The sequence below is a fragment of the Hyla sarda genome, chromosome 12 (assembly GCF_029499605.1).
Source record: "Hyla sarda isolate aHylSar1 chromosome 12, aHylSar1.hap1, whole genome shotgun sequence".
Taxonomy (NCBI): Eukaryota; Metazoa; Chordata; class Amphibia; order Anura; family Hylidae; genus Hyla; species Hyla sarda.
The window spans coordinates 38,636,935-38,660,844 of NC_079200.1; the positions used below are offsets into that span (position 1 = coordinate 38,636,935).

At 44.7% G+C, this 23,910-nt stretch overlaps 1 protein-coding gene across 5 annotated transcripts in view; it reads left to right on the forward strand.

The window, feature by feature from the left end:
- SPOP (speckle type BTB/POZ protein) overlaps positions 1–23,910 on the forward strand; it is a 92,663-nt gene that overhangs the window by 17,817 nt on the left and 50,936 nt on the right. For all 5 annotated transcript variants that reach the window (XM_056549405.1, XM_056549408.1, XM_056549407.1 and 2 more), the window contains exons 8-10: positions 14,461–14,516; positions 17,260–17,382; positions 23,654–23,796. In XM_056549405.1, the coding sequence (XP_056405380.1) occupies positions 14,461–14,516; positions 17,260–17,382; positions 23,654–23,796 (322 nt within the window). The remainder of the gene's footprint in view (positions 1–14,460; positions 14,517–17,259; positions 17,383–23,653; positions 23,797–23,910) is intronic.

Sequence of the window (23,910 nt, forward strand, 5' to 3'; positions counted from 1 at the left end):
GTGGCTGGAGTGTGTCAGCAGTAGGGATCGTCCGATTATGGGTATGGCCGATATTATATGGGCATTACCGGTATCGGCAATTACCTTGCCAATAATGCCCCGCCGCACCGCGACTGCCCCCCCCCCCCCGACCCACCACGTCGCACCCCCCACCGTAGTGCTGGGCGGTATACCGGTATGGATTTTTGCCCATACCGCTATACCGGTCGGGCCCCTCCCCCACCCTCCGAGTCAATAAAAATAAAAATAAATTGCCCGTAATGGGGGTGGTCCGGGCCATCCATCCTTCCTTCCTGTAGTGTCCGGCGCCATTCCGGGTGGAGGGTGCACCGGTATGGGCTGTCCTTCTCCGGGGGTCCTCTTCTCCACTCCGGGCAGACTCCGGCCTAGTATGCTGCATAGACGCCGCTGCGCCGTGACATCAGGTGCGTCGCTGCGCACGGGCGTCACTGCGCAGCTGCGTCTATGCAGCGTGCTAGGCCGAAGCCTGCCCGGAGTGGAGAAGAGGACACCCGGAGAAGGACAGCCCGGACCGGTTCACCCTCCAGCCGGAATGCCACCGGACACTACAGGAAGGAAGGATGGATGGCCCGGACCACCCTAACAGGTAGGGGGAGAGAAGCGGGTGGTGGTGGCGGCGGCATATGGCACCGCAAAAGCCACTGCAGTGCATTGATTTAAAGCGCCCGCTTTAAATCAATGACCTGCAGCGGTGTCGGGGGGGGGATAAATAGCCGATAACTTATACCAGAATATCGGTATAAGTTATCGGCTATCGGCCCTAACCTCCACCGATTATCGGTATCGGCCCTAAAAAAACGATATCGATCGATCCTTAGTCAGCAGTTCCTGCAAGAGGAAGACATTGATGCTATGGAGTGCCCCTCCCGTTCCCCAGACCTGAATCCGATTGAGCACATCTGGGACATCATGTCTCGCTCCATCCACCAACGCCACGTTGCACCACAGACTGTCCAGGAGTTGGCGGATGCTTTAGTCCAGGTCTGGGAGGGCATCCCTCAGGAGACCATCCTCCACCTCATCGGGAGCATGCCCAGGCATTGTAGGGAGGTCATACGGGCACGTGGAGGCCACACACACTACTGAGCCTCATTGTGACTTGTTTTAAGGACATTACATAAAGTTGGATCAGCCTGTAGTGCGGTTTTCCACTTTGATTTTGACTCTGACTCCATATCCAGACCTCCATGGGTTGATAAATTTGATTTCCATTGATAATTTTTGTGAGATTTTGTTGTCAGCGCATTCAACTATGTAAAGACGAAAGTATTTCATACGATTAGTTCATTCAGATCTAGGATGTGTTATGTTAGTGTTCCCTTTATTTATTTGAGCAGTCTATATGATGGCCATTAAATTAAGCCTTCTGTTGGAGAAAATGAGAGCTTTCTTCAAAGTTTCTGTTAACAATTAAAGTCTTAACCAAAAGAGATCAGTTGATGGGAAAAATATTGTGAACTAAACTATGAATTATGCAGAAACATGAAGCCGTGGAACATAAACTCTATGAACTCAACCTTAGAAGAAATAAGAAAGCCGATGGATATACCGTAGTTTTAACTTGTCAGTTTTGCATATGTTATCTTGATATTGAATCTTGTCTTTTATTATATATTGAGCATGATATATATATATATATATATATATATATATATATATATTTGATTTTTATTTTTTTGAGCAGTGTAAATACCTAACTAAAAGGACTTTAGCTGAGATCATCAGAGACTAGGGGGAACGTTTATTACAGGAAACCTAACCGGAACGCTGTCTTGTGCTCTGAGTCACATCTGTATTTGCACGTCATTATGTTTGGATGTATTATTATGGAGCCGTCTTCCAGATCTGTTTTCTGAAAACCGAATGACAGCCAATCTGGCGGCCATGATGGCTCCTCAGGGGCTGTCACCCAACTTTCCAAGTCCCCAGAGTGTTGAATGGAGCTAGTTAAGCAACGATACTTCCCCCCCCCCCCTCCCTCCCTCCCTTCCTTCTGCACAGCTGAGTAGGTTTTCCTTCCATGCCTCTCCTCAGAGCTCTTGGTGCTTTGCTTTGTTACCTGATCGCCTCCATTGTTATAGGAGAATGTGTTTTTTAAATTTTTTCCCCCCTTCTCTCCCCCTCTTAGTTTTGTGAATCTGTGTGTTTAGACTGTTTTCTCTTGGGTTTCAGTCCCGGGGGGGGGTGGCTAACAGTGCAAGGAAATCGTCGACAAAGCGGCTTTAGTACGTGTAAAACCTCCTGCCTCCTTTTCATGGAAAACTCTGTTCACACTGCGTTTGTGCCCTGAACGTAGTGACCTAGTGACAACTTTTCGGCAGCTGGTATATGCCAATTTAACAGGACTACATACCATGGTCTGCTTTTTCCAGACACAGCTCCACTCTTGTGTATGGGCCATTTTAGGTATTGCAACTCCTCTTTTCTCAATTCAAAGGGAACCTGTCATTGCTCTGATGTTGCCTGGACCATGAGGCATTGGGGTGGTCTCGGCCGCTCCTTCCCAACCCACCAGCCCTGATAGATCTCTCCCTGTTTATGTATAGTATGAGATCTATTGGACAAGACTGTTCGGGTAGGCAGAAGCTGTCGGGGACCGTCCCAACGACTTGTGGTTCAAAAAGCATGAAAGTGATGATAGATTCCCAACAACCATATCGGACCATGGCACCTTTCTCATTTCATGACCAGACCACCCCCCTTTTTTTTTATTTATCCGCTTTCAAATGTGTGACTTTGAATAGAAAGCTATACCTTTTTTTTTTTCTCTCATTCAGTTATTCAAGTTTTTGTATTTTTCTGTGAGTGGAGCTTTATTTTTTTATTTTGGGGGCATTCAGGGGAATGTGTGGTTGTTGTTGTTGTTGTTGGCGGCATTCAGGGGAATGTGTGTTGTTGTTGTATTTTCCCCAGTTTGTTTAGTTCAGAATAGGGGGTACAGGTTTTTATTGCAAGCATTGAATACAAAGATAGATAGATTAGAAAGGCAAAACCTCACTCTCTTTCCTTTTATGCCTGTATGCAATAACTGAAATTAAAAACCTGAAGATGTGAACACACGCCTAAGCTGACTATACACATCAGATGTGGCCGAACCTGGACCAAACAACCATCTTGTGCGAATGTGGGCTTCTGGGTTCTGCACTTCTTAGGGTAAAATTCAGTGTTTCCCAACCAGTGGCCCTCCAGCTCTTGCTAAATTACAACTCCCAGCATGCCTGGACAGCTGATATTTCTAGTTGCCCTTGTCCACCATGTAATGCAGTGTTTTCCAACCTGTTGCTTTCCAGCAGTTGCAAAACTACAACTCCCATAGTGCCCTAACAGCTGTTGGGCAGTGTTCCCCAACTTGTTGCTCTGCAGCATCAACCCCCCCCCCCCCCAAAAAAAAAAAAAGGATCAAAATATATTAAAAGTCCAAAATGTAAAAGGTCATCTAAAAATTGAAACGAAAAAACACCCAAGTGAACATAAGTAACCAAAATGCCGACTCATTTTGAACCAATTGATTCTTAGTCATGGCCATGACTAAGAACCAATTGGTTCGAAACACGTCAACGTTTTGGTGACTTATGTTCACTTGGGTGTGTTTTCGTTTCAGTTTTTGGATTTTCATATGACCTTTTTAAATTTTGGACTTTTAAAATATTGATTCTTCTGCCAACCTGTTGACTTTCCAGCTGCTGCAAAACCAACATGGTGGTCTATCACCCAGCTTTTCTCGACTCTAGAACAGTGGTTTGCAACCAGTGTGCCTCCAACTGTTGCAAAACTACAACTCCCAGCATGTTCGGCTGTCCAGGCATGCTGGAAGTTGTAGTTTTGCAACAGCTGGAGGCACTCTGGTTGGCAAACATTAGTATACAGACATCTTAGAGGGGGCTGTACTGCATTTGGCTTCCATTGGCCAAAGCAGCATGATGAGAAGGAATTGATCTGCAATACAGAGAATAACCTATGGACAAGAGTGGCGCTGTTTCTCTTTCTAAGAATTTAAAGGCATAAGGATATGTACATTAAACTGCAGTACAAATAAGCATTTTTTTATTTGTTAAAGAAATCTTCTTAGTTCAAAAATCCCATTGAATGTTGTTCCCGGGGCTGTATAATGTTGCACCTGTGTATCAGCACTTTATATCATAAAAATATAATTTTCATTGCATTCGTAGCAGTTTGCAGCTGGTGCTTTTAGTCGCTTCATGGAGAGAATTGTCCTGAAATGTGGGTGTGTAAGGGATTAGCATATTACAGAAGGCAGATCCTGAATGCAGGTTAATACAGGGGAGGGGGGCTTCATCTGCGTATTGTCTTCTTTGTGGAGAAGGTAGAAGAGGTTCAGCTTTCATACACAGCGTATCTAGGTATTTAAAGGGATACTGCAGCCAAAATTAACTTGTCCCCTATCCACAGGATAAAGGATAAGTAGATGATCGTGGTGGGGTCCGACTGCTGGGACTCCCCACGATCTTCAGATTGGGACCCCTTCTCACTCAGTGAGAAGCAGGCGATCCATTCATTTCTATGGGAGCGCCAATGATGCCAGAGTGCTGGACTCTTCGGAGCTTCCATAGAAATCAATGAAGCGCACGCCGTCTACTGCACGCACTCCTCACTCAGAGACTCATCCTGTTTAGGCTGCATTCACACCACATTTTCGCAGCACAGTTCCCGTTTACGTTTTCAATGTGAAAAACGTATTGAACCGTATTGGAAACCGTATGCATTGACTCTCCATTGAAAACCGTATGCCAAAAGATGCATCAGGTTGTTTCCGTTTTGCGTCCTGTACGGTTTTGTCCGCTTTTTCCCCGTACCCAAAACCGTAGTCTACCACGGTTTTTGGTCCGGGTGAAAAACTGTATTAAACCGTAACGTGTTTTTTTTTCTTAACATGGGAGTCAATGGGAACCGTACAGAACCGTATGTGCATACGGTTCCATCCGGTTTTCACCGTACGTTTTTTTTTTTTTTTCTTTGCACAGCTTTTTTTCCTTGGAATTTCAATCAAACAAGTGAAACTTTATTCAAAATGGAGTGAAAAGTTAAAAACGTATACATTTTTTTTTCTTCTTACAAAACGGATGCAACCGGACATCATTTTTCAAACCGTATATGGTTTTTAACTGTATACTATTTGAAATTTGTACACACGTTTTGATACACGTTTAGTCAGGTTTTGAGGAATCCGTTTTTCATCAAAAACCTGATACAGGAACTGTATTGCATGCTGTGAATGCACCCTTAGAGATTGCGGGAGGTCCAACTGCTGGGACTTCTAACCAAGACGCGTCTCTGAGTGAGGAGTGTGTGCAGTAGACTGCATGCGCTTCATTGATTTCTATGGGAACTCTGCTACTTATCCCCTATCCTGTGAATAGGAAGATGTGAAGGCACCACTTGAAAGGCACTCAATTCGATGGACAGGTGGGAATGGTGTGTAGCAGCGAGGCAGGTTCATGGCATCAACAATGAGTCCGCGGAGGCGCTAGGATAGAACTTAGTATAAACCTATCACACATAGCATACAGGAATATCCTGCACTCACCGCTCAGTACAGGACTAGAAACTCTTATTCGGATCAGCCGGGGACCAGGACTGCAGAGATGTGTGAGCGCTCAGAGGAGAAGATCAGTAGTTCACCGCTGAGCGCCCACACATCTGCAGTAAGTCACAGTTCACTTTACTCAGTAGAAATCATACAAGCTGGAGACACAGAACTTGAACATGGCATCAGACAGGCTTGGCTTTGGCTGCAGTAGGAGGCTTTCCTTTTTTTATCAAGCTATTCTTTCTTTGCCTTATCAGTAAGTCTCTCTGAAACAGACGATAAACTGCTTGGCCCAGAGCTTTGAGGCAGGGACACTTTTTGCTTGTCTCACTAGTACTGCCATTCCCAACAGTAAGGTGCAGTCGTAGATTTATGACCTGGGAGTTGTTCTATCCTTGCTTGTCTTCACCCCATTAGGCTGCTTTGATTGTGTCCTGGACTGAATTCTTAGCAGGAGCTCCTTGCCCCCGGCAGTCCTGAGCTATACTACTCTCAAAACCTTCCACCTGGAGAGGATGCTGTCTGCCTTGGCTCATCTGGAACTGTCAGCACCATACAACACCCAACCACAAGCCCTACAGGGATCCCAGTGGGACACTGCACAAGCGCCGCAGCCTCTTTAGGCAGTTGTACCCGCATCACCAACATTGTCCAATTATTTATACAAACTATTACTGCATAAGTAGTAGAATGGTCAAACGTAGCATGTACATGGGGAGCTTTTCTCTAGAGTGCAAGCTGGGCAGCAATTTTAGGCGCTGCCATCATTTACTAAAACTTTTGACATGTCGTCCAGAAGCATGTGTCAGAACGCATCTCCTTCTGGCCAGCCACTCGATTTGATGCACTTCATTATACTCTATGGAGCACATCAGTCTGACCAGGTAGCTAGCGAGGGAACGAAGAGCGCTACCACACACTTCACTCATATGGCGTCCATTTTAGGACATCGTCAGTCGTCAGCCATAACTCTGCCCCGCGTCAGGCGAAACAGCGTCCCGCTTCCTCCCGCACACCAATCGCCGTCATCCATCACCCACATCTCCCTCCTGCCTCATCCAAAAATGGGTGATTAAACATTTTTATCCTGCTACCTGGTTGTTGAGCGCCCGTGTATCCTGTCTACATCTTGAAGTTCTACTGTTATTTTAGCTTCATCCAAAACTCCGTCATCCCTGCCGCATAGCAGAGCCGACACTGCACAGCATTGTATAGCAGAATCGAAACTGTGAAACTTGCATGTGTACTACAGACACTACATGTGCTACAGAGTCTGTATTGTAGAGCCGACACTGAATAGCATGTACAGCAGAACCCGTATAGCAGAGAGCCGACACTGACTCGGCTCTGCAACACGGCAGGAAGTTATTCATCTGGGGGATGAGGGAGTTGTGGCCGATGACTGACTGGAGCAGCGTTTTCCAACCAGGGATCCTCCAGCTGGTGCAAAACTACAACTCCCAGCATGCCTGGAGTTGTAGTTTTGCAACAGCTGGAGGCACCCTGGTTGGGAAACACTGGACTGGAGATACGTCCGAGGGAGGAGGCGGGATGCTGTTTCGCCTGACGCGGGACGGAGTTACGGCTGACGACTGGCGATGTCCTAAAATGGACACCATACACCTTACTATAACTCAGGAACAAGTGAAATGTAAAGTTATTATGGGCAACATATCAAAAGTTTTACTAAATGACAGTAATACTTTAAAGGGGTATTCCAGCAAAAAAACTTTTTTTTTATATATCATCTGGCTCCAGAAAGTTAAACAGATTTGTAAATGACTTTTATTAAAAAATCTTAATCCTTTCAGTACTTATGAGCTTCTGAAGTTAAGGTTGTTCTTTTCTGTCTAAATGCTCTCTGATGACACGTGTCTCGGGAAACGCCCAGTTTAGAAGAGGTTTGCTATCGGGATTTGCTTCTAAACTGGGCGTTTTCCGACACAGGTGTCATCAGAGAGCACTTAGACAGAAAAGAACAACCTTAACTTCAGAAGCTCATAACTTCTGAAAGGATTAAGATTTTTTTAATAGAAGCAATTTACAAATCAGTTTACATTTCTGAAGCCAGTTGATATATATTTATATTAAAAAAGAGAAATCTGCTAAATTTATTAGTCCTAACTAAGAATAACATTTTAGTCAGAGGGATTTCCTGTGCTGGATTATCAGATGCAGATTGAGGCAGTTCACTGTGTATCCATTTATAGCAGAGAGATTATGGATCCTTCCATGTCAGTGTTTCCCAACCAGGGTGCCTCCAGCTGTTGCAAAACTACAACTCCCAGCATGCTGGGGGTTGTAGGTTTGCAACAGCTGGAGGCACCCTGGTTGGGAAACACTGTTCCATGTACTGCAGTAGCTGTGTCACACCAGGGAGAGTTCTCTAGTGCACTTTGCGGTTTATGTGGCTGTCCCTTTAAGACTGGGCAGGCAGCAGTCCTGTAATGGATTTGCTGCACCATTTGGCTACAAGACTTCTGGTTACTTCTGCTCTTAGGAAATTCCCGACTTGTTTTTTTATTTGTCTTTTAATCCCAGTTAGTGGTTTCAGCAAAGTTTGCAAATGAGTCATCCTAGGCGCTGATGTCGGCCACCGCCACATTGTTTCTCTATGCCGATGCACCGCTGTGCCAGTGACCCTGAAACGCGTTAACAGTATGACATTGCGAGCGCCATTGTAATATTGATCTCCGCAGAGAGTTCAGTGTCGTAGCGTACCTTTAAAACTACACACAAACCCGGCCTTGACTTCATCCTCTGTGACAAACCCAAGCGAATGGGAAGCTTATTCCTTTCTGTACTCATAGTGTGAAGGATGTCGCAGCTGCCGTACAAAGTAGAAGGCAGTGTTTCCCAAGCAGGGTGCCTCCAGCTGTTGCGAAACTACAACTCCCGGCATGCCTGGACAGCCTTCGGCTGTCCAGGCATGCTGGGAGTTGTAGTTTCACAACAGCTGGAAGCACCTTGCTTGGGAAACACTGGTGTAATGATTCATAGCTATGGAGACAGTGGGTGTGAACAGGTCTTTTGTCAATCCCTAGAAGCCCCCAGAGTATGCTCCGCTGTCCTATAAGGCCTAAAGAGGTTGTCACCAAGCTTTTCCAGGCTTCAGAATGGCAAAGTTGTATCATCCCAGCTTCTGTATCTCTATATGGCTGCATTACTAGGCATTTTTGCACTTCTAGAACAGTGTTTCTCAATCAATGTTTTCAAAACTACAACTCCCAGCATACCCGGACAGCCTTTGCCTGTCTCAGTGACTCAGTATTACATTGTCTAGTTAATGACTTATGACAAGTTCATACATTTAATTTACTGCGTAAGGGACATCCACAGTGATAAAAGAACAATTCTTTCTATTGCTAACACGTAGCTGCCATGTTTTAAGGAGCAAAACTGATGCTGTGCAATGCCCAATGCCTGCTTCTGGACCGGATGGGGTGGAACATGACACAGGGAGATAGACTGATAGAGATATATCTAACTTATATATATATATATATATATATTATAGTAAATTTGAGTAGCCGTATTAGTCCAGTGATGCAGATGCAAAATAAAAAAATGTTGCAGTATCTTGTAATACTTTTTTTCATTGGACTCTCTATTCCGTGTGTATTTTATATATATGTGTATTTATATAATACATACACACACACACACACACACACACACACACATATAAAAAACACACAGAATATAGAGATATATATATATATAGTGTGTGTGTATGTTATATCTATATATACCATAATAAATAAATATATATATATTATGCACACACTAGATAGATATAGATATATACACATATAAACACAGTCATGGCCGTAAATGTTGGCACTCCTGAAATTTTTCTAGAAAATGAAGTATTTCTCACAGAAAAGGCTGGACGTAATTATTGTACCCTTTCAAAATTGTGGAAAAATAAGATTGTTTCAAGCATGTGATGCTCCTTTTAAACTCACCTGGGGCAAGTAACAGGTGTGGGCAATATACAAATCACATCTGAAAGCAGATAAAAAGGAGAGAAGTTCACTTAGTCTTTGCATTGTGTGTCTGTGTGTGCCACACTAAGCATGGACAACAGAAAGGCGAGAAGAGAACCGTCTGAGGACTTGAGAACCAAAATTGTGAAAACATATCAACAATCTCAAGGTTACCATCTCCAGAGATCTATATTTGCCTTTGTCATCAGTGCGCAACATTATCAAGAAGTTTGCAACCCATGGCACTGTAGCTAATCTCCCTGATTGTAGACGGAAGAGAGAAATTGATGAAAGGTGTCAACACAGGATAGTCCGGATGGTGGATAAGCAGCCCCAAACAAGTTCCAAAGATATTCAAGCTGTTCTGCAGGCTCAGGGAGCATCAGTGTCAGTGTAAACTATCCGTCAATATTAAAATGAAATGAAACGCTACTGCAGGAGACCCAGGAGGACCCCACTGCTGACACACAGACATAAAAAAGCAAGACTACATTTTGCCAAAATCCTTCTGGGAAAACGTCTTGTGGACAGATGAGATCAAGATAGAGCTTTTTGGTAAAGCACATCATTCTACTGTTTACCGAAAACGGAATGAGGCCAACAAAGAAAAGAACACAGTACCTACAGAGAAATATGGTGGAGGTTCAATGATGTTTTGGGGTTGTTTTGCTGCCTCTGGCACTGGGTGCCTTGAATGTGTGCAAGGCATCATGAAACCTAAGGATTACCAATGGATTTTGGGTCGCACTGTACAGCCCAGTGTCAGAAAGCTGGGTTTGCGTCTTAGATTTTGGGTCTTCCAGTAGGACAATGACCACAAACATACATCAAAAAGCCCCCAGAAATGGATGGCAACAAAGTGCTGGAGAGTTCTGAAGTGGCAGCAATGAGTCCAGATCTAAATCCCATTGAACACCTGTGGAGAGATCTTAAAATTGCTGTTGGGAAAAGGCGCCTTCCAATAAGAGAGACCTGGAGCAGTTTGCAAAGGAAGAGTGGTCCAACATTCCGGCTGAGAGGTGTAAGAAGCTTATTGATGGTTATAGGAAGTGACTGATTTCAGTTATTTTTTCCAAAGAGTGTGCAACCAAATATTAAGTTAAGGGTGCCAATAATTTTGTCCAGCCCATTTTGAGTTTGGTGACATTATGTCCAATTTTCTTTTTTTCCTCCCTTTTTTTGGTTTAGTTTCAATGTGTTACTGCAATCCTTTTCTGTGAGAAATATTTCATTTTCTAGAAAGTTTCAGGGGTGCCAACATTTACAGCCATGACTGTGTGTGTGTGTGTGTGTGTGTGTGAGTGTATCTAAATATAATAAAAAAAATATTTTAATCTCATCCTCTACAGCATGTCATATATATACAGTAAAATCTCTTTTAGGAGACACCTCCCAATAGCTGGCAGAGTTCCATAAGACATAAAGGGGTACTCCGGTGGAAACATCATTATTATTATTATAATTTTTTTTTTTTTGGGTTCACACCACGTTTTTGCAATACAGTTCCCGCATACGTTTTCAATTTGAAAATCGTATGGAACCGTATTGAAAACCGTATGCCAAATGATGTCTTGTACGGTTTTGTCTGTGTTTTTATTTTTTTATTATTTTTCCCCCATACCCAAAACCGTAGCCTACCACAGTTTTTGGTCCGGGTGAAAAACTGTATTAATCCGTATACATATATTTTTTTTTAACATGGGAGTCAAAGGGAACCGTATGTGCGTAAGGTTCCATCCTGTTAGCACCATACGGTTTTTGACTTTGCAGATTTTTTTTTTTTCTCGGAATTTCAATCAAACAAGTGAAACTTTATTCATAATGCAATGAAAAGTTTAAAACGTATACTTTTTTTTTTTTCTTAAAAAACGGATTCAACCGGACATCATTTTTCACACTGTATACCGGTTAAATTTTGTACACCCGTTTTGATACAGCTTAGTCCGGTTTTGATGAATCCGTTTTTATAAAGAATCTGATATGGGAACTGTATTGCAAAAACGTGGTTTGAACCCAGCCTCAACTGGTGCCAGAACGTTAAACAGATTTGTAAATTACTTCTATTTAAAAATCTTAATCCTTCCAGTACTTATCAGTTGCTGTATAGTACAGAGGAAGTCTTTTTTTCTTTTTGAATTTCTTTCCAGTCTGACTACAGTGCTCTCTGCTGACACCTCTGTCCATGTCAGGAACTGTCCAGAGCAGGAGAGGTTTGATTTGGGGATTTGCTCCTACTCTGGACAGTTTCTGACATGGACAGAGGTGTCAGCAGAGAGCATTGTGGTCAGACAGAAAGGAACTTCAAAAAGAAAAGAACTTCCTGTGGATCATACAGCAGCTGATAAGTACTGGAAGGATTAAGATTTTTAAATAGAAGTAATTAGCAAATGTGTTTTAACGTTCTGGCACCAGTTGAGGCTGGGTTCACACCACGTTTTTGCAATACAGTTCCCGTATCAGATTTTTTATGAAAAAACGGATTCCTCAAAACCGGTTGATTTAAAAAAAAAATTGTTTCCGCCGGGGTACCCCTTTAATGTATTTGCTCCCTCTGAATAGGGGACAATCCCAATAGCGGATGCGAACACACCCAGTGGGAAAAGAAACTCCCAATAGGGGACAAGCAGACTTATGTGCCGGCCCTACCTTGTATACAGAGCTGCTGTCAGGGGGTACAGCCAATACCCCAGTATGGGGCCCAGGCTGCCCTGTCCTCCGCTGCACCCCCCTGCAGCAGCCCCAGCACAGAAGCAGAAAACCATTGTTTAAACAGTGGTCTCCTGCTTCTGTACGTCCTCTGGTTTGACAGCTACTGTTTGGAGACCACTGCTCTACAGTGTGGATGGCCTGATACTAGGACTTCTAGACTGGCAGGTTGGGAAAAATAATTTTCTACTTAATTTCGATATTAGATGTTATTGATGTGGAAGAATTCATATCTATTGCCTCTATGTTCTATTCTGTCAATTGACCTTTATTCAACCATGTTTTTATTTACGATTATTAGTATTGTTGTTTATTAACAGCATTGTTATGGTAAGGCTGGGTTCACACTACGTTTTGTCCCATACGGGAGCGCATACGGCAGGGGGGAGCTAAAAGCTCGGGCTCCCGTATGTGACCGTATGCGCTCCCGTATGTCATTCATTTCAATGAGCCGACCGGAGTGAAGCGTTCGGTCCGGTCGGCTCATTTTTGCGCCGTATGCGCTTTTACAACCGGACCTAAAACCGTGGTTGACCACGGTTTTAGGTCCGGTTGTAAAAGCGCATACGGCGCAAAAATGAGCCGACCGGACCGAACGTTTCACTCCGGTCGGCTCATTGAAATGAATGACATACGGGAGCGCATACGGTCACATACGGGTGGTGGTGGTAGTAGTAGTATGATTTACTTTTATTGTTGTTTTTGGATAGTAGTAGAATTGATTAGTATCAGTATTTACTATTGTTCTTGTTGTTTGTTAGTAGTATTTACTGTTAGCATTTTTGCTGGTAGTAGATTATTATTTGTAGTAGTATTTACTATAATTGGTATTATTACTTAATATTACTAGTAGTATTGTATTAATATTACCAATAATATTAAAAATAATAAAACATTATAAAAATTGTTAGAGTATGTTCACTCTATGGAATTTCGGCACGTGAAATTGCGCTTGGGAATTCCGCAGTGTGTACATTAACATTTAGCGTGGCCCATTCACACTATGGAATTTCAACAGCAGAGAATTTGGACGCTGAAATTGGTCCTCCGCAAAGAAATAAAAATAGAAATGCGCCGCCACCATTGATAGCAATGCAGACGCCAGTGGTCCTCTTCCTTTAGGCATCCTGTTATAGAGCAAGAAGAGCGGAGTGGATTGATATATAATCTTGTGGACAAAATATTCAGCATCAATTGTATGTTGTTCATTTAAAATCTCTGCTCATTCTGGTTTAGGAGTCCCGTAGGCGGTCCTACTAGTGATTGACAGTTATCTCTGCCCACAGTCATAAAGGGAAGGCTGTCAGTCACTGAGTAGAGTCACCCCCTGGACTCCTAAGATTAGAATGAGTAGATATTTATATTTAAAGATGGGAGATATTGTGTGATTGCGGGAGGTCACTGCTGGGACCCCCTGCGATCTCCGGTGCGGCACTCCAGTCATCTGGCACATGTAGCGAACTCCTCTCCATGACTGTTGACCACAGCCACATAAATGTCCATTGGAGGAAGCGTGAGAGCTATGTACTATCCATCATGCCCCCTCCCCTAAATATGAATGGAGGGGGCATGGGATGATGTCACGAACACAGAAGCTCCAAGCTTCCATGTTCAGAACTCTAAGGTGCCGGCCCCTTAGATCGTGAGGGGGCTCCAGCCGCTGGACCCCTGCGATAAGGCATCTTGGGGCGTAGTACCCCTTTAACTGAATAAAAAACAAATTAGAGCCCATCCAGCTCTATATAATGTACTGTCCGTATACAATGATCTCTCTAAATCTCCGGGTAATGATGACCATTGATATGACAGCCGCTTATTAAACTTCATTTGTCTGAGGCGGTAGGCAGACTCATAAAAAGCAGCATCATTCAGAAGTGGGTGTGGAGGGGGGAAGATAGTAGCCAGCTATCTGATTATGGCTGCCGCTTCCAAATGAGGGAACCAATAATTTAGCTGCCTTGGATCGCAGCCACTGAATATCCTTAGTCTGGCTTCACACGGGCAACTAATAAGAATCATCAATTTGGCTTCAGGCAAAGCATCAGCCTTCTGTTTTCTTAATATAGATATACACAGACATGCTTGGCCAAGTAGAACTGCACCTATGGTAATTAGCTTAGTCAGTGTATTGAATGCGTAATGGATGATGAGGAGCCCCACATCATTTTGGTTTATTTTTCTCTATTTTTCTTGCAGCTCGGTCACCTGTGTTCAGCGCTATGTTCGAGCATGAGATGGAAGAAAGTAAGAAGGTACGGTATTGTCTTGTAAGGTTTGCAATTTTTAGGGGGTCACACTTGTAATCCGGAGCCACCCTGGATTCGATTTACTCAATCTGGTGACCCATAGGCTGAATTGGGGCACGACATTGGACCTATGAACAATTCTGACCCTCTACTGATAGTAGCCCTCTAGTTATCCTACATCAGTGGTCTCCAAGCTATGGACCTTCAGAGGTTGCAAAACTATAACTCCCAGCATACTTGGACAGCTGTTGTTTGGGTATGCTGGGAGTTGTAGTTTTGCAACATCTGCAGGTCCACAGTTTCGAGACCACTGCCCTACATTACCCCTGGCTCCAGGATCAATCATCTACTCCAGTGTTTCCCAAGCAGTGTGCCTCCAGCTGCTGCAAAAACACATCTCGCAGCATTACCCCGGGTTCCACGATCAATCATCTGCTCCAGTGTTTCCCAAGCAGTGTCCCTCCAGCTGTTGCAAAACCACAACTCACAGCATTACCCCGGGTTCCAGGATCGATCGTCTACTCCAGTGTTTCCCAAGCAGTGTGCCTCCAGCTGTTGCAAAACTACAACTCGCAGCATGAGAGTTGCAACAGCTGCAGGTCCACAATTTGGAGACCACTGCGCTAGATGCAACATTTATTTTATTTTATTTTTTCATCCAACGCCAGGGTTTATTCTTAGTCTTAGTTATAGGCTGTGTTCTCATCCCAATCTATCAAGATTACAAAAAAACGAAAGTTTGTAGGGTATCACTTTAAGCGTTGGAACCCCGATATAACCCCCATTATCATAATGCAGGTTGTGATAAATGGCGCCTTCATTCTGCTGCTGCTACCTGTGACTCTCCACTGCTCTGTTGGGGCATATTTGCACATCACACTCCAGTCCACCTGCGCTCATACTGGGAAGCAGAGCGTCTTGCCTCATACAAAATTCTGAAGAAGAAAATGTCCAGCGTCAGGGGTGCAATAAAACAGGAACTTTATTTGATCTTAGAACACACAAACCATAGAAGATAACGCCAACACATTTCGGATCTTGCAAGATCCTTAGTCACACCATGACTAAGACTCTTGCATCCTCCAAAACACGTCAGCGTTATCTTCTATGATTTATGTATTCTTTTATATGATCAAATAAAGAAGTTCCTTGCAAAATCCACTAGGTGCCAGCGGCTGATACCATACTACCATTGGGTTCACATGTCACTTTTCTCCTGCATGGTTAGGCGCCAAAGCTCCCATTGCAGTTAGAAAAGGCCACATTGCAGCGCTTCCCATGGGTGCGGATTATGCCTGTGTGCACAGACTGTGTTCTACAACGTGGCGGGAAGTCTAGAGACACATTTATTTATATATATATATATATATATATATATATATATATATATATATATATGCGTATATATATATATATGCGTGTATATATATATATGTGTGGTATATATATATATATATATATATATATATATATATATATATATATGTATATGTGTGTGTGTGTGTGTGTATATATATATATGTGTGTGTGTGTGTATATATATATGTGTGTGTGTGTGTGTGTGTATATATATATGTGTGTGTGTGTGTGTGTGTGTATATATATATGTGTGTGTGTGTGTGTGTGTATATATATATATGTGTGTGTGTGTGTGTGTGTATATATATATATGTGTGTGTGTGTGTGTGTGTATATATATATGTGTGTGTGTGTGTGTGTGTATATATATATATGTGTGTGTGTGTGTGTGTATATATATATATGTGTGTATATATGTATATATATATATGTATATATGTGTGTGTATATATATATATATATATATATATATATACAAATGAATCATATTAGTGTGAAGGTTCAGCTGTCCTTTTTATAGGGGATTGACAGCATTAAAGGGGTACTCCGGTGGAAAACTTTATTTATTTTTTTATTAACTGATGCCAGAAAGTTACACAGATTTGTAAATAAATAATCTTTACCCTTTCAGTACTTTTTAGCAGCTGTATGCTACAGAGGAAATTCTTTTCTTTTTGAATTTTTCTGTCTGTCCACAGTGCTCTCTGTCCGTGCCAGGAACTGTCCAGAGTAGCATAGGTTTGCTATGGGGATTTTCTCCTGCTCTGGACAGTTCCTGATATGGGCATCAGGTGTCAGCAGAGAGCACTGTGGACAAGACAAAAAATTAAAAAAGAAAATTTTCTCTGTAGCATACAGCTGCTAAAAAGTACTGGAAGGGTAAAGATGTTTTAATAGAAGTAATTTACAAATCTGTTTAACTTTCTGGAACCAGTTGATTTAAAAAAAAGTTTTCCACTGTAGTACCCCTTAATAGTCCGGCAGTTAATATAAATAAATAAATAAATTAAACAAAATAAAATAAATAAATAATAAATAAATAAATAAATATAAATATATAAATAAAATATATTATTCTGTATATAATAGACAGAAATTGTCCTCAGCCTGTATGGATTAGATGTACTGCTGGACTATTAGAGGGGTACTCCAGTGGAAAACTTTGTTTTTTAATCAACTGATATATATCAAGTTATATACATATATCAAGCCTGACAGCTGTGTGCTGTCTGCCCCATCTAATCCATACAAGCCGAGGACAATATCTGTCTATTATATACAGTACTTCTTGTATTCACTCAGATTGATGATGACATGAGGGGTAAGGGATGATCTTTCATGATTTAGATTTGGAATATTTACCTTGTGCTTTTTTTTTTTTAACACCTAGAATCGTGTGGAGATTAAAGATGTGGAACCAGATGTCTTCAAGGAAATGATGTGTTTTATATACACCGGGAAGGCATCCAACCTTGATAAGATGGCTGATGATCTCCTGGCGGCTGCAGACAAGGTACGATTATCATCGGGACTAGCAGATTTATTAATGAAGAATAATTACTAGGACTAAGCGGCTGTACAGGGAACCAAAGGCAAGAAGTAAGACTATTAATATGTATAACATCAGGTTAAAGATGTCCAGCTGGGAGTGCACATTCTGGGTTGTATTGTCCATAGGGGTAGGAACTTAGTGGGTCTTTTGAATGGGGGGAGAATGGTGCCGTGTATGGAGGGAGGAGCCCCGGATGGTGCCGTGTATGGAGGGAGGAGCCCCGGATGGTGCCGTGTATGGAGGGAGGATCCCCGGATGGTGCCGTGTATGGAGGGAGGATCCCCGGATGTTGCCGTGTATGGAGGGAGGATCCCCGGATGGTGCCGTGTATGGAGGGAGGATCCCCGGATGGTGCCGTGTATGGAGGGAGGATCCCCGGATGGTGCCGTGTATGGTGGGAGGATCCCCGGATGGTGCCGTGTATGGTGGGAGGATCCCCGGATGGGGCCGTGTATGGAGGGAGGATCCCCGGATGGGGCCGTGTATGGAGGGAGGATCCCCGGATGGGGCCGTGTATGGAGGGAGGATCCCCAGATGGGGTCGTGTATGGAGGGAGGATCCCCGGATGGGGCCGTGTATGGAGGGAGGATCCCCGGATGGGGCCGTGTATGGAGGGAGGAGCCCCGGATGGGGCCGTGTATGGAGGGAGGAGCCCCGGATGGGGCCGTGTATGGAGGGAGGAGCCCTGGATGGTGCCGTTGTGAGGTGGTTTTTTGCGCCCCCGTAGATCCATGCGTCCGCTCCTCCCCCAGCTCTCCGAACATTTCCGAAGCTAGAACTGGGGGAGGGTAGAGCAAGGGGAGAGAGAAGTTCACGCCCCCTCCCTCATCTCCCCTCCCTGAGCTCGGCTGGACGCAGATCTCTACGGCACGCCCCCTCCCTGAGGACATAGATCTCCACGGCAGGTCCCCTCCCTCATCTCCCCTCCCTGAGGACGTAGAGCAGTGCTCCCAATGAGCTCTATGTGTAAAGGGGGGGACATACTGTACGGGCTAAAGGGGGACATACTGTACGGGCTAAAGGGGGACATACTGCACTGGCTAAAGGGGGACATACTGTACAGGCTAAATGTCCCCCTTTAGCCCATACAGTATGTCCCCCTTTAGCCCATACAATATGTCCCCCTTTACACATAGAGCTCATTAGGAGCACTGCTCTGCGTCCTCAGCTCGGGGAGATGAGGGAGGGGACCTGCCGTGGAGATTTACGTCCTCAGCTCGGGGAGATGAGGGAGGGGACCTGCCGTGGAGATTTACGTCCTCAGCTCGGGGAGATGAGGGAGGGGACCTGCTGGGGGAGGAGCGGACGCATGGATCTACGGGGGCGCAAAAAACCACCTCACACCGTGTATGGAGGGGGGAGGAGCCCTGGATGGTGCCGTGTATGGAGGGGGGAGGAGCCCTGAATGATGCGCTGTATGGAGTTAGGAGCCCTGGATGGTGCTGTGAATGGGAGAAGGAACCATGCCATGCCTGGGAGTACAGGGATACTGAGTGCATAAGACAGACCCACACAGGAGGGTGCCATGAGAATTACCCTACTGTAGAGCTGCTGGGGACTTGGTTTGGTAGCTGAAACCCTACACCATTGAGGTATGATTAGGACAAGGGTCGTTCAGTTCCTTGCAGGAGAGTTGTCCTATTGTATGCCATCCATTGTGAATACTATCCCAACGCAGGCCGGTTCAGGGTAAGATTGTTGCAGCTTAACTGGTCTTTACTGGTTATAAATCCAATCAAATGGTTAAATCCTGACCAGAATGAACTGGAATCCTCTCCATCTTTGACAATACGAGCTAGAAGTACACATTTTTTCCCCCGGTTCAGCCAGAAGTTGAAGTACAGGTTTTTATTTTTTATAATTTTTTTTTTTCCGTCTTGTGAATCATCTCCTTGTAAACATTTCAGAAGTACAGCACAAGAAATGTTCTTCATCCTCTCCCTGCTCGTAATCCTCCACAATCTCGCCAGTCAGGAATAACAGACAGCCGGGGCTCGCTGCTCCGCCAGCCTCGGGGGTATAGCCGCTGATATCTGACACTGCATTATTGTTTGATTTGCTACCCAGACCTCTCATTTATTGAGTCTCTGCAAGCTAAGGCGGCAGAGCCGGGTACTTAGAGCCGGATCTCTGCTTCCTAACCCTTAATGCGTTGGGGGAGAATTAGCAAAACTTGCTCATTGGTAAAAGTGGTGCTGTTGCCTGTAGCAACCCATCAGCTGGATATTTTTTTTTTTTTATTTACCTTTTGTTTGCACCATTTTTACTAAGTGTCCTAATTTTGTATATAAATTGAATGTCTCGGGCCACCCCTGCCTTTTATGCTCTGTTAGGGAATATAGACATTGTAGTGGGGGATCCCCTGATTTCAATCTACCAGTCAAAGCAGCTGTAAGCAATAGATGAACAGGTGATTGGTTTAAGCCCCACCCCCCCTCTTTTAACTAGAATTGCCCCCATCTGAAGCATATTTGCATAATTTACAAATATGCTTTAAATGGGCACCAGGCCATTTAAAGAAGTACAGTGACTCCCCCTCGACCTACGATGGCCCCGACATACGATAATGTGCAATACGAATTTCACATGCGAACATGTGAAGGCAGCATCAACCTGCTGCTTTTGTATGCCGGGGCCATCGCAACAGCATGCTTTTGTATGCCGGGGCCATCGCAAAAACGGCTATCTGGCAGCGTAGACTGCTTCAGCTGCCGCCGGATAGCCTTTTACGGTGCCCCGTGTGGTCCGCTGACGATCACTTACCTGTCCTCGGGGCTCCAGCGCGTCCTCTTCGGGATCCCCTGCATCATCGGCGCTCTCCATTGTCGTCATCACGTCGCTGCGCACGGCGTCCCGTCATCCAATTGTAGCGGCGTGCGTAACGACGAGATGGTGGCGACGGAGAGCGAGGATGCCGGGGAAGCAGAGGCCTTGCCGGAGCGTCGGGGACACCCCGGGGATGCGGCAACATCGATGGAAAGCGACATCCAGGGCAGCAGTGACGGTCCGGAGCGGCGGGGACAGGTGAGTATAACCTCCAATACCAGTGGTCTTCAACCTGCGGACCTCCAGATGTTGAAAAACTACAACTCCCAGCATGCCCGGACAGCATGCTGGGTGTTGTAGTTTTGCAACATCTGCAGGTCCGCAGGTTGTAGACCACTGTCCTATACTTTACATTGCACGGATCCCTCAACATACGATGGTTTCAACGAACGATGGTCCATTTGGAACGGATTACCATCGTATGTTGAGGGACCACTGTACTAATGTGCAGAAACACTTATACCCTATCCAAAGGATAGGGGATAAATGTCGGATCATAGGAGGTCCGACCGCCGAAACCCCCACGATCTCCTGCATGGCACTCCGGCAATCCCCAGGAAGGGGGTGCGTCGACCCCCGCATGAAGCGCTGGCTGACATACCCCCTCCATGTATCTCTATGGGAGAGCCGGAGATACAGTTGTCGGGTATCTCCGGCTCTCCCATAGAGATACGTGGAGGGGATGTGTCAGCCAACGCTTCATGCGGGGGTCAATGCGCTCCCTTCCTGGGGACTGCCTTGCAGGAGATGACAAGGGGTCCCAGCGGCTGGACCGCTCAGAAATGCATTGTCGTCTATGGGGGTCACCATGCATTCTGCTTGGTCCTTGCTCCGCCCTTGGGATCTCTGGTGGCGACTCTGTCTGGAGATTCCGTGGTGTGAACCCAGCCTAAGATTTGTACATTGATTTAAAGCAGTGTTTCCCAACTTGTGTGCCTCCAGCTGTTGCAAAACTGCAACTTCCAGCTTGCCCAGACAGCCTTTGGAAGCGGAAATTCTAGCTGTAGATTCTATGGTGTGAACCCGGCCTTACAGATGGATATCTCCGTCTCCTCTCCTGGGAGAGATTTTGTTTTTGTATGTAATCCCAGGCTATACAATTTCAAGGATCTCTTGAACACTAATTTGAGGGAATGTTACCTCTAATAGGTGGCGATGAGGAGTAAGCTTTTTTGTTTTCCTCCTTATCTATCGGGAGCTGCTTTGCATTTTATTCCCATGAAGCATTGCATGGTATATTAGACTCCATATACCAGTTTGGTGGTTTCCTCAAGAAGTCACACTACCCTGACATTGATTCATCTGAATAGCTACCACAATGTTATGGCTGCAGGGGAGTCGTCCGGAATTAGCTGTTTACCTTGGGTCACATGGCGGGTTTTTTGTTATACAACCACCCCTATTAATTGACACAGGGGCAACAAAGAGTTCATGTCACCTGACCAGCACCCACTCAGAACCCTCTTTGACTGTCCCACCCTGACAGCACCCCCCAGGCAATGCTTGCAGAACTTACACCCCACAATAGATGGGTGTTTATTGTCACTTACAGAATAGATCAGTGTTTCCATACCAGTGTGCCTCCAGCTGTTGGCAGTACTACAACTCCCAGCATGCTCGGACAGCCAAAGGCTGTCCGGGCATGCTGGGAGTTGTAGTTTAGCAACAGCTGGAGGCACACTGGTTTGGAAACACTGGAGTAGACGATTGATCCTGGAGCCCAGGGTAATAAAGCAAAAGGTGTTAGGCCTTTAATGCCACCAGTTTATAAATAAGAGGAAGGGATTGTATAAAGGGAATATATTTCAGCTATAGACGACTTTAGCAGCCGTGTCAATAATGCAACAAAGTTGTAGTAATTACAGCTCTTTGAGGAAAACACTTCCATCCATCTTAGAAAGCCACAGGGACGCAGCGTAAACACTGTAAAGTAGATATATACGAAGAGACAGCGGGGAAATTGAACCAGACAAACATTTCTCTTGTGCTCATCAGCTGTGAACGTGTGAAGCAGCGCCGAGCGAGAACGGTCACCGTAACTTCTCCAGGTACTTCAATCCAAGGCCTGAAATAGGGGTCATCCCGTAATGTGAGGCGACACTATTCTACTTTATAAGGGAAATGCGTATATACCAATTCCCTTATACATAGTGTGATTGTGGGGCCCATGATAGGGCAGAGAAGCCGCAATTTACTTGTGGGTCCATCTGCAGACACTGGCCGGTTACAGTCGGTTGGGTTTACCGCATATATAAGATTGGAAAATCCCTTAAAGGGAACCAGTCACCAATTTTATGTTTGGGGGGGGGGGGGGGGGGGGGGGCGGCGTTCCCTGCGGTTGGTTTCCAGCCCAGAGTCTCCTCCCAAACATAGATAGGGATTGGCACGTCACTCTGCGCTCGAAAGACTGATACCAGCCCCAATCACTAGTTACTCTGGTTCCAGTGGCATCGTGACATCATGATTTTTCTGAACCACCTGGGCGCTTGAGGTTAAAGGAGTACTCCAGCTAAAATTAACTTATCCCCTCTTCACAGGATAGGGGATAAGAAGCTGATCGGAGGGGGTCTGACTGCTGGGACTCCCTGCGATCTTCGGGCCCCAGTTCTCTGTCAGGTAGATGGCATGCGCTCCATTCATTTCTATGGGAGCAGCGATAATGCTCAAGTGCTGTACTTTGATCTTTTCGGTGCTTCCATAGAAATGAATGGAGCGCATGCCACCTGCGGCAGTGAATGCCGGGGCCCGTTCAAGAGATCGCTGGGGGTCGCAGCAGTTGTAGTTTACTAATAGCTGGAGGCACACAGGTAGAGAAACCCTGCTATAGATGGAGAAATTGATCAGTGTCCATGTTGGACATTCTCTTAAAGGGATACTCCACTGGAAAACTTTTTGTTTTATTTTTATTTTTTTTCTTTAAATCAACTGGTGCCAGAAAGTTAAACAGATTTGTAAATTACTTCTATAAAAAAATCTTAATCCTTCCAGTACTTATCAGCTGCTGTATGCTCCAAAGGAAGTTCTTTTCTTTTTGAATTTCCTTTCTCTCTTACCACAGTGCTCTCTGCTGACACCTTTGTCCATGTCAGGAACTGTCCTGAGCAGGATAGGTTTTCTATGGGGATTTGCTCCTGCTCTGCACAGTTCCTAAAATGGACAGAGGTGTCAGCAGAGAGCACTGTGGTCAGACAGAAAGGAAATTAAAAAAAGAAAATAACTTCCTGTGGATCATACAGCAGCTGATAAGTACTGGAAGGATTAAGATTTTTTAATAGAAGTAATTAACAAATCTGTTTAACTTTCTGGTACCAGATGATAAAAAAAAAAATATGTTTTCCAGTGGAGTACCTCTATAAAGCATTGCTCTGCTACAAGGATCTAAGCCGATTCTGCTCTCTCTCCACAGTATGCTCTGGAACGTCTGAAGGTGATGTGCGAGGAGGCTCTGTGCAGCAACCTGTCAGTAGAGAACGCTGCCGAGATTCTAATCTTGGCTGACTTACACAGTGCAGACCAGCTCAAGACTCAGGCCGTGGACTTCATCAACTAGTGAGTGATTTCTTCTTTTGTTTCCCCCTGTACTCAATTGTAGTTGAACAGTAGGAAGTAAGAGCCCACCAGAGACATATTGTTGGGTTGTGAGCTTCTGTCACCAAAAGTTAT